The sequence below is a fragment of the Gouania willdenowi genome, chromosome 11 (assembly GCF_900634775.1).
Source record: "Gouania willdenowi chromosome 11, fGouWil2.1, whole genome shotgun sequence".
Lineage (NCBI taxonomy): Eukaryota > Metazoa > Chordata > Actinopteri > Blenniiformes > Gobiesocidae > Gouania > Gouania willdenowi.
Window position 1 is genome coordinate 2,746,853 of NC_041054.1, and position 14,940 is coordinate 2,761,792.

The window sequence follows — 14,940 nt, forward strand, 5'->3', positions numbered from 1 at the left end:
AAAAGCTTTAAACAAGAATATTGATAAATACTAAAATGTACCCAAGAATTTGCCAAAATGAACTATTGCCTAACTATAATTATACTGTTAGAGTGCAACTCCTTCAAAAACAATCACAGCGTATAAAGAGAAAGTTAAGAACATTAAGCTTAAGCTACAGGTTTTTAGCCAGAAACACTAGCGTGTCAACATTTTCTGGCTTGAGTGTCCGCTGGATTAAAGAATGAATTAATAATACTAATTAATTAGGTACTTATGTCAATCAACTCATGGGGGCGTGTCCACACGTTCAACACGAGCGCCCCACCTAAAAAAAAAAAATCCCTAAAACTAGTTTTATATCCATCCGAGGTCGCATTTTAACCATAAAAATTGCAGACAAACAGGTGAATTTAATCGTGGAGACCAAAATCATAATCATGATTAAAATTTGATTAATTGTGCAGCCTTATGTCAGAAACTGTTATGTTTTTACCACACAGATTTTTTATTTCTGAACATGTCGTCCACCTGCATCTACGACTGAAAACTACTTTTGTTCAGACACAGAATCCTCCTCTCCTGACTACAGACTTCTGTAATAAAAGCGTCTCTTTCTTTTTTCAAACTATTAATGAAGCTACTCATCGTTTAAATCATACTCTTGATCTTGTTCTAACATATGGCCTTGATATTAATGAACTAAAAGTCTACCCTGAAAATCCTCTGCTATCAGATCACTTTTTAATATCTTTTAACATTATCCTAGAGGATCTCGCACTGTGCAATAAAATAGTTAGGAGTAGAAATCTGTCCAATAGTGCTGTGGCTAAATTTAAAGAGGCCATTCCTGCTGCCTTACACTCAGTGCACCATCCAATAAATAACTATGATATTAATTATAACCCCTCTCAACTGGATCTGCTTGTCGATAGCTCTGCTAGTCTACTAAAATCCACCTTGGACTCAATTGCCCCATTGAGGGAAAAAACTATTAAACGTCAGAGGAAAGCTCCGTGGTTTAGCTCTGAAACTCACACACTCAAACAAACAACCCGTAAATTAGAGAGAATGTGGCGCTCCAATAAAACAGAGGAGTCACGAATACTCTGGCAAGAAAGCCATAGTAAATACATGACAGCCTTACGACATAGTCGATCTACATACTATTCCTCACTAATTGAAGAAAATAAAAATAATCCGAGGTACCTTTTCAGCACTGTAGCCAGGCTAACACAAAGTCAGAGCTCTATTGAGCCCATGATTCCTCTAGCCCTCAGCTGTGAGGACATTATGACATTTTTTAACCATAAAATTTATAAGATGAGACATAAAATTAGCCACTCCCTGCCTTCACCTGGGCCTGCTGTACCATTAAATGTAAATAGGCCTAACCTAAACTGTTTCACACATATAGGACTTCAGGAACTAACTCTATTATTTCATCCTCCAAAACCATCGACCTGCCTTTCAGATCCGATCCCAACTAAGCTGTTTAAAGAAGTTGTTCCCCTGGTCTGCCCATCTTTGTTGGAGACAATAAATATATCCCTATCAATAGGCTACGTGCCACAGTCCTTTAAAGTAGCTGTAATCAAACCCCTTCTCAAAAAACCTACTCTTGATTCCAGCACTTTAGCAAACCTCCTGTACTCCTTCTGGCTTTTGTCTTGCAGGTCCGTGGGATCCTCAGTGTGGAGTCTACAGAGTCTCAACAACTCTATCTCCACCCTTTTCCTCTGCACACACCCAACACAGCATAACGTGGATGGCTGTTCATCATAGGAATGGGATCCACACAAGGTTCCTGCTGCTTAACAGAAGGTTTTCCTTGCCACCATGATGAATTCATGTTGGGTGTGGGATACATATGTATGTATGTGTATATACGTATATATGCATATGTGTGTATCCATAAAATGAAGAGTCCGTCCTTAAGACTGCTCTACTGTAAAGTGTCTTGAGATACCATTGGTTATGATTTGGCGCTATACAAATAAAGATTGATTGATGATTGATTGATGTTGTCTGGTCATCTAAGCTCAGGAATTAATGGAACCTTCTCTGGATTAAACAGTCACTGGTGCTGTCAGACACACTAAAGCTCACGCTGAGTATCAACGTGCTAGTGTTTAATGTCTGGAACAAAAGAAAACCTAAAACTATCCAAGAAAACAGGACGACAGATTTAATAGGAAAGAGGACAGAGTTGATCATTCTTTGCTGGTTTTCCTGCTGCTTGAGATACTTTACGAGCTAAATCTGAGTGGGTGTTAGTGGGAGTAAAACGTCCTCTGAGGAGTTGCTCCCTCGCCCTCATTTGTAGCGTCTGAGACTGAAACTGGGTGAGCGAGCGCTGTTTGACCAGCTCAGCCTATTGACCCTAATCTGTGCTGCTGCCTGGAGGGAATAAAGACACTGACACAGGTCACCGGTTCATCACACACACTCACATCTACTTATACAGTTTGCTTTAGTCTTTTCCTATCAGATAAGACTCCCTTTTATTCTTGAAATTGTGAGAAAAACCCATTTTCTAAAAGTAAACATATCCATTTCCAGTGTTTCTGTGAGTACAACACAATAAAACTCATCTGTTATTCCTTCTTTCTTCCAGGTACGCCAACGTATTCATCACTATGAGTTTTTTTTAATACTTTATTATCGCAATATTTAAGAGAAGATTAAGTGAAACAGACAACTGACATGGAAAATACACTATAAAATATTATTTAAATAAGTCAAGGAACAAAAACTAAACACCATCTGCATACTAAGGAAATGCATGATGGGAAATGAGGGATGAATAAAGACGATAAGAGCCTTTTTGTCACACATTGCCACTGATTATTATAGTTAATCAGTTTTTTTCTATTCTGTTTAGTATTTGTTTATGAATTTCTAGAAGTCCAAACTAGCGATGTCCCAATACAACTTTTTCATTTCCGATACGATACCGATATTGCAGCCTTGCGTATCGGCCAATACCGATATTGATATTTTTTTACTCTCTCTTTTCTTTAATAAAAAAATAATAATTAATTATTTTGTAGTGTGAATTGTAAGAAAAGTCTTGATCAAGTGATGTCACTCAAACAGAGAACAATAGTCAACAACAGTAGGTATGAGAAAAACTATTTATTATTAACCAATTGGTTAAATACATTTTAACCTTCAACATAAGATCTACAGTATTCTACAATTGAATTAAACAAATAAATAATGAATTGAAAAATAATGATAAAAATCAGAAAATCCGGAAATTTGAATCCAATGTCTGATATTCGTTTTCAGGCTAATATCGGACCGATATCCAATATCGATATCGGATCAGGACACCCCTAGTCCAAACAGACGGAAGGAATGTGGGGAAAATTATTAAACGAAGAAATGGATGTGGGATTAAATATGTCTGTCTTCTTCCCACTCTTTTTTAGTAATATGTGTACGTGGACCATATATAAATAGTTTGAACATCTTTGATTGTTTTCTCTGTTGGAGTTTCCTTATATACCAAGAGTTTTTTTTGTTTTTCTTCCTTGTCCCTGCTCGAAAGAATAACATAAATGAAATGAAAATAAACGTTTTTGATGCATTATTTTAAGGTAGAGAAAAATGTCACACGACATTAATATATAAATATTTTCACCCACACACAAAGATATACGCATAAAATCACTTTCGTCCCACATTTGGGAAACTTAGCCATTGAAATTTAGTTGAAATTTGAATCTTTTTCATATGGAGATCAGATTTGGAGCCACTGTTTGGTATTTAAAATCCTGCAGAAACATGCTGATAAATACGTTAATGCACGTATAAAGATGAACATGAGAGCGACTGCTGCTTTAGTTCAACATGTGACACTCGGTAAAGAAGCAGCAACACTGAAACACTTGTTATCATCGTCCCTTCCTCCCAAATATCTACTTTCTGTCTTTTCTTTCAGACTTTTCTTGTGTTTCTGCCACAGTAACAAAACCTCCAGACGGTAACTGCTTCCACTCCAGTCTCACCAACTTTATTAATCGCGTCTCAATATTGTGAATCACTGCCCGGCTCCAACTAATGTGTCACCAAACACGTAGCCAGAATAACTAGGCCAGGAGGCCAAAAGGCCACGCCAGAAATAAACTGCACTATATGTGTTAAGCTATCACTATTCAACCTTTATTTAGACTTTACCTACCCACTGAGATCAAACACTCATTCATTCACTCTCGTTCAAAGTTTCAATATTGGTTTAAAAGTGAGAAAACAATTAGTTTAAACTAGCAAATAATGGGCATGGCAAATCATGAATGTGGTTAAATTGGTAAAAAAAAATAAGCATGAAATATGGTTAAAAAGGGTTAAAAGTGACAATAATGGCTCAACACGTGCGACTTTAGATGGAAAAAGTGGTGGAAAGGGTTTATAAGTGCCGAAAATGTATTTAAATTGGAAAAATGTGCAGAAAAGGCAATGAAATTTGATGGAGAAGTGGCAAAAATGGGAGTGATGTAGCAAAAAATGCATTAAAAAGGGCAAAAATATGGCAAGAAAACGTGAAAATAGGTTAAAAAATGGCAAGTTTGGTGTAGTTGCCGAAAAAGGGTAAAAATAAGCAAAAATGAGCTCAAAATGTTCAAAAAATATTCTTAGTGTCTTGAAGGTATCTGGCTACCCTCTCCAAGTGTCTCATGACTTCCAAATGGGGTCCCGACCCCAAGGTTGAGAACAACTGCATTAAGGAGACCTGGGCCAGATGTCAGCTGTACTCACCACAAAAAAAAAAAGATCTGATAAAAAATAATAATTCTGTTACCAAAAATAGTACACGTGAACTGTGCAGTAAAAGAAAAGAAATATAAACTTTAAAAAGGATATTAAAATGAAATTTGATATATTTTTAGTTTACTTGCTGGTATAGAAATAGAATATAGACATTAACCCTGAGAATAAATAAAGAGTGAAAACAAAATCACAAAACACTACATAATAATAATAATAATAATAATAATAATAATAATAGAAACTTTAAAAAGAAGGGGATCATTCATAAATTAGTGACACATACATACACATTATTGTACATAAATAAATGTATAATTTATGTGAATTCATTCAAATCTTTTAAGGAATAAACTTCATATAATATTTGACAGTGATGGGCTTCTTCTTTTGCTTTTATTGGATTGCAAAACTTGAAATAAGTCTAAATGAATGAAAACATGTCTAATAAATGTATTTGAAAAAAATAAAATAAAATAAAAATGTCCAACATAATAAGGCTGAACTTTTAGTAGGTCATAATATCATAATAAAGCTGTCAGGGCGTTTTGAGGACTGAGGAATTACTTGAATTACTTTATAATGTTGTTTTATAACAGAAATGTATCATTTAGGTCTATATTAACAAATGTTTTGAAATCCTGGAAATTAAAAAAATTGTAAAATCTTCCTTTACTTCTTCTTACCTTGGCACCAATCTGGTTTCCGCACTGGCCGGTCTGCATGTGAACTATTTCTCTCATGGTGTCGGAGGTTGGAGCTGACAGCGGGGGACGGTGGATCCACTGACCGAAGACAGAGCCTCTCTGTCGGCTACACCGAGGACAGAGCACCGCTTAGCACCGAGGGGAATAAGACACATGACGTCACTACAATCAGCGCTCATTATTGGCTACTGTGTCAGCTGTTCCCGCCGCTGATTGGTTGAAAAGTAGAAGGTTTTCCAGGACTGGCGGAAGTGTAGTATTCTATCAACAGTGCCTCGTTGGAAGATAATGTTTTTAAATAAATCAAAATAATCTTGCTAAATTATTCTTTGCCTAGAATTTTTTTAATCCATAAAAATATGAAAGTTTAACATAAATATTTTTTTTTCTTCATCACAATAAATAAATTAAAAAAATAAAATTCTCTTTTGTAATGTGTTTTTATTTTTTCTAGTCATTCGGATTTGTTTCTCAGATTAAAAGTTGGTATAATGTAATGCAACGCAACAAATATTCTGCAATTTTTTTTGTGTATAGCAGCTATAGCAGAATATAATATATTGTCAAATGTATCAATGTTTTGAAGTTTGTATTTATTTTTTTAATCTTCAATTAACATTTTGTTCAACATTTTCATTTGTCTTTTGCTATTAATTTTGTGTACTTTATTTAAATATTAGTTTTCCTCATATATCAAATTTTAATTTTCTCTTTTATTCTGGTACTTTTCTTTGTATTATTGCACTTCCTCTCTGAACCACTGGGTGGCAGGCGCATGCTCAGATAGAGTGGGCGTGGCTTAACGGATCCACTGAGCTGCAGTGGATCAGCTGGTTTCTAACGGGAACGAGCGTGACCTGGGATCAATTAATAAATAATAATAGTAATAACCATTTTTCATCTTTTTATTCGCCTGTTTTCATCACATTGGACAGTAATAGGAGGTAAGTGTGAGGTCACGTTGCATTTACACCTGCATTTACGTCTGTTTATCGTCGTAAACAACGTTTACGTTACACAGACCGAGTGATGCAAAGGGAGCTTTAATAAAGGCGTGTCACGGTGTGATGGAAAACGTTTATAAAACACGTTCTGTCGTTGTTCCGGTGTGTTTTACTGCGCAATGTTTGCTTAAATTAGATTGTTTTCCAGCTCCTCCCTTATTCTTCATCTCCCATCATCACCATCCTCCTTTTCTTACAGTAACTGTGACCAAAAATACTAAATAATATAAGTGTGAGATGAGATGAAAACTCGGTGTAAAATCAGTATCATTTATGTAATGTAATATCAGGTATATTACTGGTATAATTTCATGAAAATGTAATATTTTCTTGTGAAAGCAGCCCTAATTTGTGGATTGGTTCATCAATTTCATCCCACTGATACCACAGACTGATACTGGGAAAACTGTGATAAATGGATTATTGATTAATCGATCTTCTTACTGGGCTGTCAAACTCAGTTTATCTATTTTTTCCCCCAAAAAAGACTGATTTCTTGGAGGAAAAAAAAAGTTATTTTTTAAATATCAAAATTCTACTTTAATTAACGGAAACGTATCGCATTCATTTGAATAAAAACAATATAATTTTTATGATTAATTTATTTATTTGGTTGGTTTTTTTGGGCTATGTTTTTCCGTTTTCATGCATCTTTTTTTGTAATTCTGAGTAATTTTTTCCTATTTTTCAGAGTATGTTTTTTTTTCTAATTTCCTTGCATATTTTCGTTCTGAAAAACTCCATAAAAAATGATTTGGCATTTTATTTTTACGAGAAAAGTAAATATCACACATTTCACAAATATTGCTGTAAATCTGGTTTAAGTAACATTCATTCATCCATGTTTTCTAAGATAAATGTGATTTTTTTTTTTTTTTTTTGCAGTTTAAGGGATCGGCAGCCATGTTCTACACCTGTGGACCCAACGAGGCGATGGTGGTGTCAGGTACAACATTTCTACTGGAAATATTCAACACTTGACTCTTTAATCACAGTGTAAATCACTCTGGTGGATCAGTCCTGGATCTGACGCACTGATTGACCTTTGACCCTCTCTCAGGGTTTTGTCGCTCCCCTCCAGTGATGATCGCAGGAGGCCGAGTGTTTGTCATCCCGTGTGTTCAGCAGATACAGAGGTAAGGAAACATTATGAGTTACACCACAAGTGACAGATTATGTTATTCCTCTGCTGTGCAGGATCGCCCTCAACACTCTGACGCTGAATGTGAAGAGTGATAAAGTCTACACTCGCCGCGGCGTTCCCATCTCCGTCACTGGGATCGCTCAGGTCAGTGAGGAAAGGGCGGAGACCTGAGCCTGTAGAATAGCAGAGATTAGACTTCAGTGTCTTCTTCTCCTCCGGTGTAAATAAATACTGACTACCTCCCTATCTCTCACCCTTATGATTACCTCCCGCAGATGAAGATCCAGGGCCAGAACAAGCAGATGTTGGCCGCAGCCTGCCAGATGTTCATGGGGAAGTCTGAGGCGGAGATCGCTCAGATTGCTCTTGAGACACTGGAGGGCCATCAGAGGGCCATCATCGCTCACCTAACTGTGGAGGTGATGAGGAGTCAGGAAACGTCTTATTGCTGTAAAGTGTGATGATGATGATGAGGAAAACATCATTGAAGGAAGCTTCAAATAAATCAGCTTGTTTGTGGGAATTTATAGAGTTTTTTTTTTTTTTGTTTTTCTGTTTTTTTTTCCCTCCTTTTGTCATTTTTGTCCCCCTTTTTTCCTCTTTTTCCCTATTTATTTAATTTGTTTCCCCTTTTCTCTCTTTTTTCATCTTTTTTCTTTTTCACATTTTTTTCCTCTTTTTTTCATTTTTTCTCCTTTACTTTTGTCCTCATTTTCTCTCTTTTTTCTAATTGTTTCCTTTTTCTTATTTTTATTCTTTTTTTCCCTTTCCTCTATTTATCATTTTTTCTTCCTTTTTCTTTTTTGCTCTTTTTGTCCTTTTTTCCTTTTTTTACTTTCCCCCATTTTGTCCCCTTTTTTCTTCTCCTTTATTCCCCCCTTTTTCCTTTTCTTTTCTCTTGTTTTCCATTTTTTTTCCATTATAAAACTCTTTGATGTTCCTCCCTCCATCATTTGATCTGATCTTCTCTGGATGAAGCTCTCCTTCTGGGCCTTCAGCTCTAAGCCACTTTTGTGCTGTTTCATTTTCTCCTACAGGAAATCTACAAAGACCGCAAGAAGTTCTCCGAGCAGGTTTTTAAGGTGGCTTCCTCCGACCTGGTCAACATGGGAATCAGTGTGGTGAGCTACACCCTCAAAGACGTCCACGACGACCAGGTACTCCTAGACGTTGATTAATTGTAAAGTGTTTCTGAGCTCAGAGGGACTCGGCTCTTCTTCTTCTGTTTGAAGGATTATCTGCACTCGCTGGGAAAGGCTCGCACGGCTCAGGTTCAGAAAGACGCTCGCATTGGAGAAGCCCAGAACAAGAGAGATGCTGTCATCAGGGTAAGAAACCTATCTGCGCCATAGGCGGAGTTTGAGATTCTTGCTCGCGGGGGCAAAATTAAAAATAGAATTAAATATATAACCCGTTTTGAGATTTGTGTCAACCACAATGTGTGTAACATACAATAATGCAAAAATGATTTGTAACATAATTGATAATGTTGACAACAAAAATTTGTGTCAATGCGTCATTTAATTTTGTAAATTCATGATAAAAGCAGGTCGGCAGCCACTTTCTGCTTAATTTTTACTGCAGTACCATACATGAACTGCTGGGTGCAGTGTCGCTTTACATTGTGAAGAAGAATTGCGCAACAGAAGAACCAACCTAAAGTTTCAAAAGTTTGGGACCATTTCACTGAAAACTAATGCTACACACCTGAGGTAGAACTAACATCTGTGACATGAAACTAACAGTAATATGTTAGAATCAAAACAGTACATGTGTTGTATCAGAAGTGTAATTTTTGGAATTAATTTGGGAAAACTATAATGACCACTAGAGAGGGGCTATTCTGCAACCATTCCCGCATACTCCGCGTATGGTCTGTGGGTTCTTCCCCGCCGTCGTGTGCAGTGACAAATTGTGAATGTGGTTAAATTGGCCAAAATAAACAGGAAATATGGTGAAAAGAGATTAAAAGTGACAATAATGTGTCAACGTAAGTCAGAAAAGTGGTGGAAATGGTTTTTTAGTGCCAAAAATGTCTTGAAAGGGGGAAAAATGTGCAGAAAATGATTACGTGGAGAAGCGGCAGAAATGGGAGTAATGTAGCAACAATGCATTAAAAGGTGAAAAAATATGGCAAGTTTGGTGTGTGAGGTTTGTTCAATGGTCTGATGGATTTGTGCAGGAAGCCCACGCCATGCAGGAGAAGATATCTGCTCAATACAAGAATGAAATAGACATGGCCAAGGCTCAGAGAGACTACGAGCTGAAGAAAGCTGCCTACGACGTGGAGGTGAACACCAAGAAGGCGGAGTCAGAGATGGCCTATCAGCTGCAGGTACGGAGACGACCGATGCACTGATGGATCGTTGGGAATGACAGTTCCCCTAAAGGTTCCTCTTCCAGGTGGCAAAGACCAAGCAGCGCATCGAGGAGGAGAAGATGCAGGTCCAGGTGGTGGAGAGGACGCAGCAGATCATGCTGCAGGAGCAGGAGATCACACGCAGGGAGAAGGAACTGGAGGCCAAAGTGAAGAAGCCGGCGGACGCTGAACGCTACCGGCTGGAGAAGCTAGCAGAGGCTCAGCGGTGAGTGACGGGTTCTACATGAGCGAGAAGAATCTTCTGACAGGGATCGTCTGTGGCCAAAAACTGACAGAAAAAGTGGTAAAAATGGTTCAAAGTGTCAATATTGGAACAATTAGTTTAAACTGGTAAATAATGGGCATGACAAATCGTGAATGTGGTTAAATAAGCATGAAATATGGTGAAAAGAGGTTAAAAGTGACAACATTGGGTCAACATATGCAACATTAGATGAAAAAGTGTTGGAAAGGGTTTGTAAGTGCTGAAAATGTCTTGAAAGTGGAAAAAAAACTTGTGCAGAAATGGGAGTAATGTAGCAAAAATGCATTAAAATGAGCAAAAATAGGGCAACAAAAAGTGATGAAAATTGGTTAAAATATGGTGTTTGGTGAAGTTGCAGAAAAATTGTAAAAATAAGCAAAAATGGGTTTGAATTGTACAAAAAAAAATTGTTTCTTGAAGGCATCTGGCGACCCGCTCACAGTGTCTCGTGACACCAAATGGCGTTCTGACCCCAAGGTTGAGAACCCCTGCTCTAAGGAACAGCAGGTGTGAGTGAGCAGCGACTCGTAAAACAAGTATTTTTCATACAAAATAAGCTATTCAATTCATTTCAACTTTATTTATATAGCGCAAATTACAAAAAAAGTCATCTTGAAGCGCTATAAAATAAATAAAAATCTCAATATATTGCCCAGGCCTAGAAATGACTGTATATTTGTTATTTGAATCTGTATTGTGCATGTTTAATTATTTCTCATACATTTTGTGTCTGTGTTGATCATTTCCTTCCAGTCTGAAGCTGATCATGGAGGCGGAGGGTGAGGCCGAGTCCATCAGGGTGAGCCGTGGATCCTTCACTACGCCGTCTCCACGTAGGAAGCGTGAAGCCTTTTTGATGTTCCAGAAGGTTCCCCTTGTGTCTCCTGCAGGTCAAAGGTGAGGCGGAGGCATTTGCAGTGGAGGCCAAAGGTCGCGCCGAGGCCGAGCAGATGGCGAAGAAAGCCGAGGCTTTCCAGGAATACAAAGACGGAGCCATGCTGGACATGCTGCTGGAGAAGCTGCCTCTGGTGAGAGACGCTGGGAAATCCCAGCTGTTAGTGAATGCATCATCACTACTGCTACTGTCATACAGTACACTGATGATCTCCATTTGATATTATTGATTTTTAATTGTAGCAAAAATGCACATTTTAGCAATAGGAAGAAAAATAAGACATTAAACACAAATAAGTCAGTGTAATAAGGAATCACAGTAAACAACACATTATAAAACATTTTTTTGGGTTTATTTACATATAACATATAAAAATCTTCAGACAAAATAAATAGACCTGAATTCACATTTACAATAGACATAATGATTATTTAAAGTGAATTTTCAAGAATTTTGAATTATTTTATTGTAGTACTTCTGGTCAATTTGAATATTAGCTAAATATTTAGATTTAACATTTAGATTTAGATTCAATATTTAACATTTAGATGTCGATTTAACATTGAAGACTTACATTTATTGTTTAACAATGAAGATTTACATTAAACATTGAAGATTTACATTAAACATTGAAGATTTACATTTACCATTGAAGATTTACATTTTATTACACTTTATCACACTTTATCACACTCTCTCTGCTGCTATGAAATTTACAATAAACATTTGGATTTCACGTTTAGATTTAGATTCAGATTTAGCATTTAGATTTGACATTTAAGATTTAATTAAACATTTAGATTTAACATTTAGATTTAGATTCAAATTTAACATTTAGATTTTAACATTTAGATTTTAACATTTAGATTTTAACATTTAGATTTTAACATTTAGAGTTTAACATTTAGATTTTAACATTTAGCATTTAGATGTTAACATTTAGCATTTAGATTTAGATTTAACATTTAACATTTAGATTTAACATTGAGATTAATATTTTTAGATTCAAGTTTAACATTTAGATCTATTATTTAGATTTACCATTTAGCATTTAGATTTTAACATTTAGCATTTAGATTTTAACATTTAGATTTTAACATTTAGATTTTAACATTTAGATTTTAACATTTAGATTTTAACATTTAGATTTTAACATTTAGCATTTAGATTTTAACATTTAGCATTTAGATTTAGATTTAACATTTAACATTTAACATTTAGATTTAACATTGAGATTAATATTTTTACGATTTTTTTTTCACAAATATTGCTGTAAATCTGGTCAAAAGTAAAACAAATGCATAATAAATTCCCATATGTTTTTTAAACGTGGTCTGTTGCTAAATGTTGCAAAAAGTTGCTGTTTATTTAAGCATGCGCAACTTTCCAATCGGCGCCCTATAATCATATACATGTGATTTAAACTTTCAAAGAACATGCAAACAAAATTATTGACGACTTTTAAATCAAACTGTCAATTTCTGAAAGAAATATGGTGAAAGGTTTTTATTTTTTTTTATTTTTTAATTAATGATGAAACTAAAAGTTTCTTTCTATGTGTGCTGTTCACTAGATGGCAGAAGAGATCAGTAAGCCTCTGTGCAAAGCCAATAAAGTCACCATGGTGTCCAGTGGAGGAGGAGAGGTGGGAGCGGCCAAACTGTCTGGAGAGGTGCTGGACATCATGACCCGCCTCCCCGACGCCGTGGAGAAGCTGACTGGAGTCAGCATTTCACAGGTGACTCTCACTGAATGATTAGGGGTGTGGCCATTCGTTTTAGCGACGATTCGATTCAATGATAATATTGGTTGATTTAGAACGATTGGATCTAAATTGATTGAGTAACTTTTTGGTCAAAATAATAATTTATTTTCGGTGAGATTTCATAGATTCCTGATGTTTCTTTGTAAGGGAATTGTCTTTAAATTATTTATGGACATAAACTGACAAGTAAACAACATTTAATGGCAAATTTAGTCACATTTAATTTAATAAAATCCAACCAACACTTCAGTTCAAATTTACAGGATGTTAACTTTTCTGCTGTCATTTTCAATATTCAATACGTTTTCAATAAAAATACATATTAGGTTTACCTGACACTTTTGCTTGTTTTTTTTCCATAGGAAAAAAACATACAATAATAACATCAAATATGAAGTTCAACTAATATCTGTTCAGGTTTAATGAGCAGCGGTTGAACCTAATACTTTTACTTTTAACATGATGGTAATCATGAGGCTTCTGCAGAGCTAATGCTAACGAGCTAATGCTACATGTGCTGCTACTTGTTTTTAAACCACATCCATATAAAGTCTGCTGTGCTTAAATCTGTTCTTTCCTTGTATCGATACAATCAATTGATTACCTTTTAAAACAATTCAGATCGATTGGTGTCACCTGGAAGGCCAGCTTGTCGAGCACAGATTGATGTAGTTGCATTGTAGGGATAGAAATTGATTCATTGATCTAATTGATGAAGTGTTACCTCCTACATTATGATATAAAGTCTCTTCTTTCTGATTTAAAGGTGACTTCTCGAACAGGCTGAAGGATATCCGTCACGCCCTGCGTCCGGTCGCTCTCCTGCATCCCTGCCTCCATCCCTGAGTCTTTCAGCTGTGTGATGTGAAAATGGTACTCACTTCCTAGCCGTGTTTTATTTTGAAGTATAGAGACTTGCTATGAACCGGTGTGGATTTGAAATGCACTAAAGCGAGTGTGTCGTGTTATTCTGTGTTTTACCTTCTACGTCTGCTTGCTTACTGCCTGCGTGTGCTGCCAAACCTGAAGTGCATCTTAGCTTCATAAAGTATTATATTACTCACACATGCATCATTTGACACCTGCATCTACTAATGACGCTAATATAACGTAACCATCAACCAAAAACCTTGATTCTGCTGCTTTAGCTCAGCAGCTTTGTCCTCACATTCAGTCATCAAATGTTTCTAAGATTAAAGCGTGTGTAGTGTGTAATTTTGTTTACATATATATATATATACACATTTTTTAATTTACAGTATCTTGTTCCAGGAAGTGCTACTGTAGCTATGATTATTATGGGCACAACTTCCTTTGTTAGTGAGTGTTAATAATAAAACGTTAACATTTCTTTCTGATGTGATTTAGTTTGTGGTTAGGCTCGTTCTTAAAAACAATTGAAAGCTTTTGAATCATGTCTTAACAGTATAAAAGGGAATAAGAGCTCTTATTGTGAAAGGCTAGAAGTAGAAAGCCTTTATTTGATTTGTTAAATGGTCGTTTTTAAACATCTTTATTTACTTATTGATCAAACTGGACTTTGCACAGTGAGTCAGAAAGTTGCAGAGCCAGGAATAATAAGGAAGATACACATCATTATTATCTGTTAGATATAAAGCAGCTCACGACAGTTTGATGTTGTCCTCCATGTCCCACAGAGTAGCTTCACTCAGGTAATCACTTTCATCATAATGTTTTTTTAAATAAACTTCTCACGTCTCCAGTGCAACTGAAGAAGATGCTAGGAATGTTTTTAAAACAGTTTTAGCCCGTTTTTGCCTTTTTTGTTTTTTTTACAATTCATCTGCAACTACACAAAACGTCCCATATTTTAATCTATTTTTATTACTTTTTCTTGCTATATATTTGCTCCTTTTAATGCATTTTTTCTACATTACTCCCATTTCTGCCACTTCTCAATGCTTTTTATGCACATTTTTACACTTTCAATATATTTTCGGCACGTATAAACCCTTTCTACCACTTTTTCCACCTAATGTTGCATATATTGACTATTTATTGTCACTTTTAACCCTTTTCATGCTTATT

The 14,940-nt window shown here is 35.9% G+C and overlaps 1 protein-coding gene across 1 annotated transcript; it reads left to right on the forward strand.

The window, feature by feature from the left end:
• Positions 1–6,251: 6,251 nt before the first annotated feature.
• On the forward strand, positions 6,252–14,764 carry flot1a (flotillin 1a). Its single transcript, XM_028461113.1, has 13 exons — positions 6,252–6,403; positions 7,349–7,409; positions 7,524–7,599; positions 7,661–7,751; positions 7,883–8,026; positions 8,645–8,764; positions 8,840–8,935; positions 9,790–9,942; positions 10,011–10,192; positions 10,985–11,030; positions 11,122–11,259; positions 12,700–12,864; positions 13,658–14,764. The coding sequence occupies exons 2-13, from the start codon at positions 7,367–7,369 to the stop codon at positions 13,676–13,678; spliced, it is 1,275 nt and encodes a 424-aa protein (XP_028316914.1). The 5' UTR covers positions 6,252–6,403; positions 7,349–7,366; the 3' UTR covers positions 13,679–14,764.
• Positions 14,765–14,940: the final 176 nt, after the last annotated feature.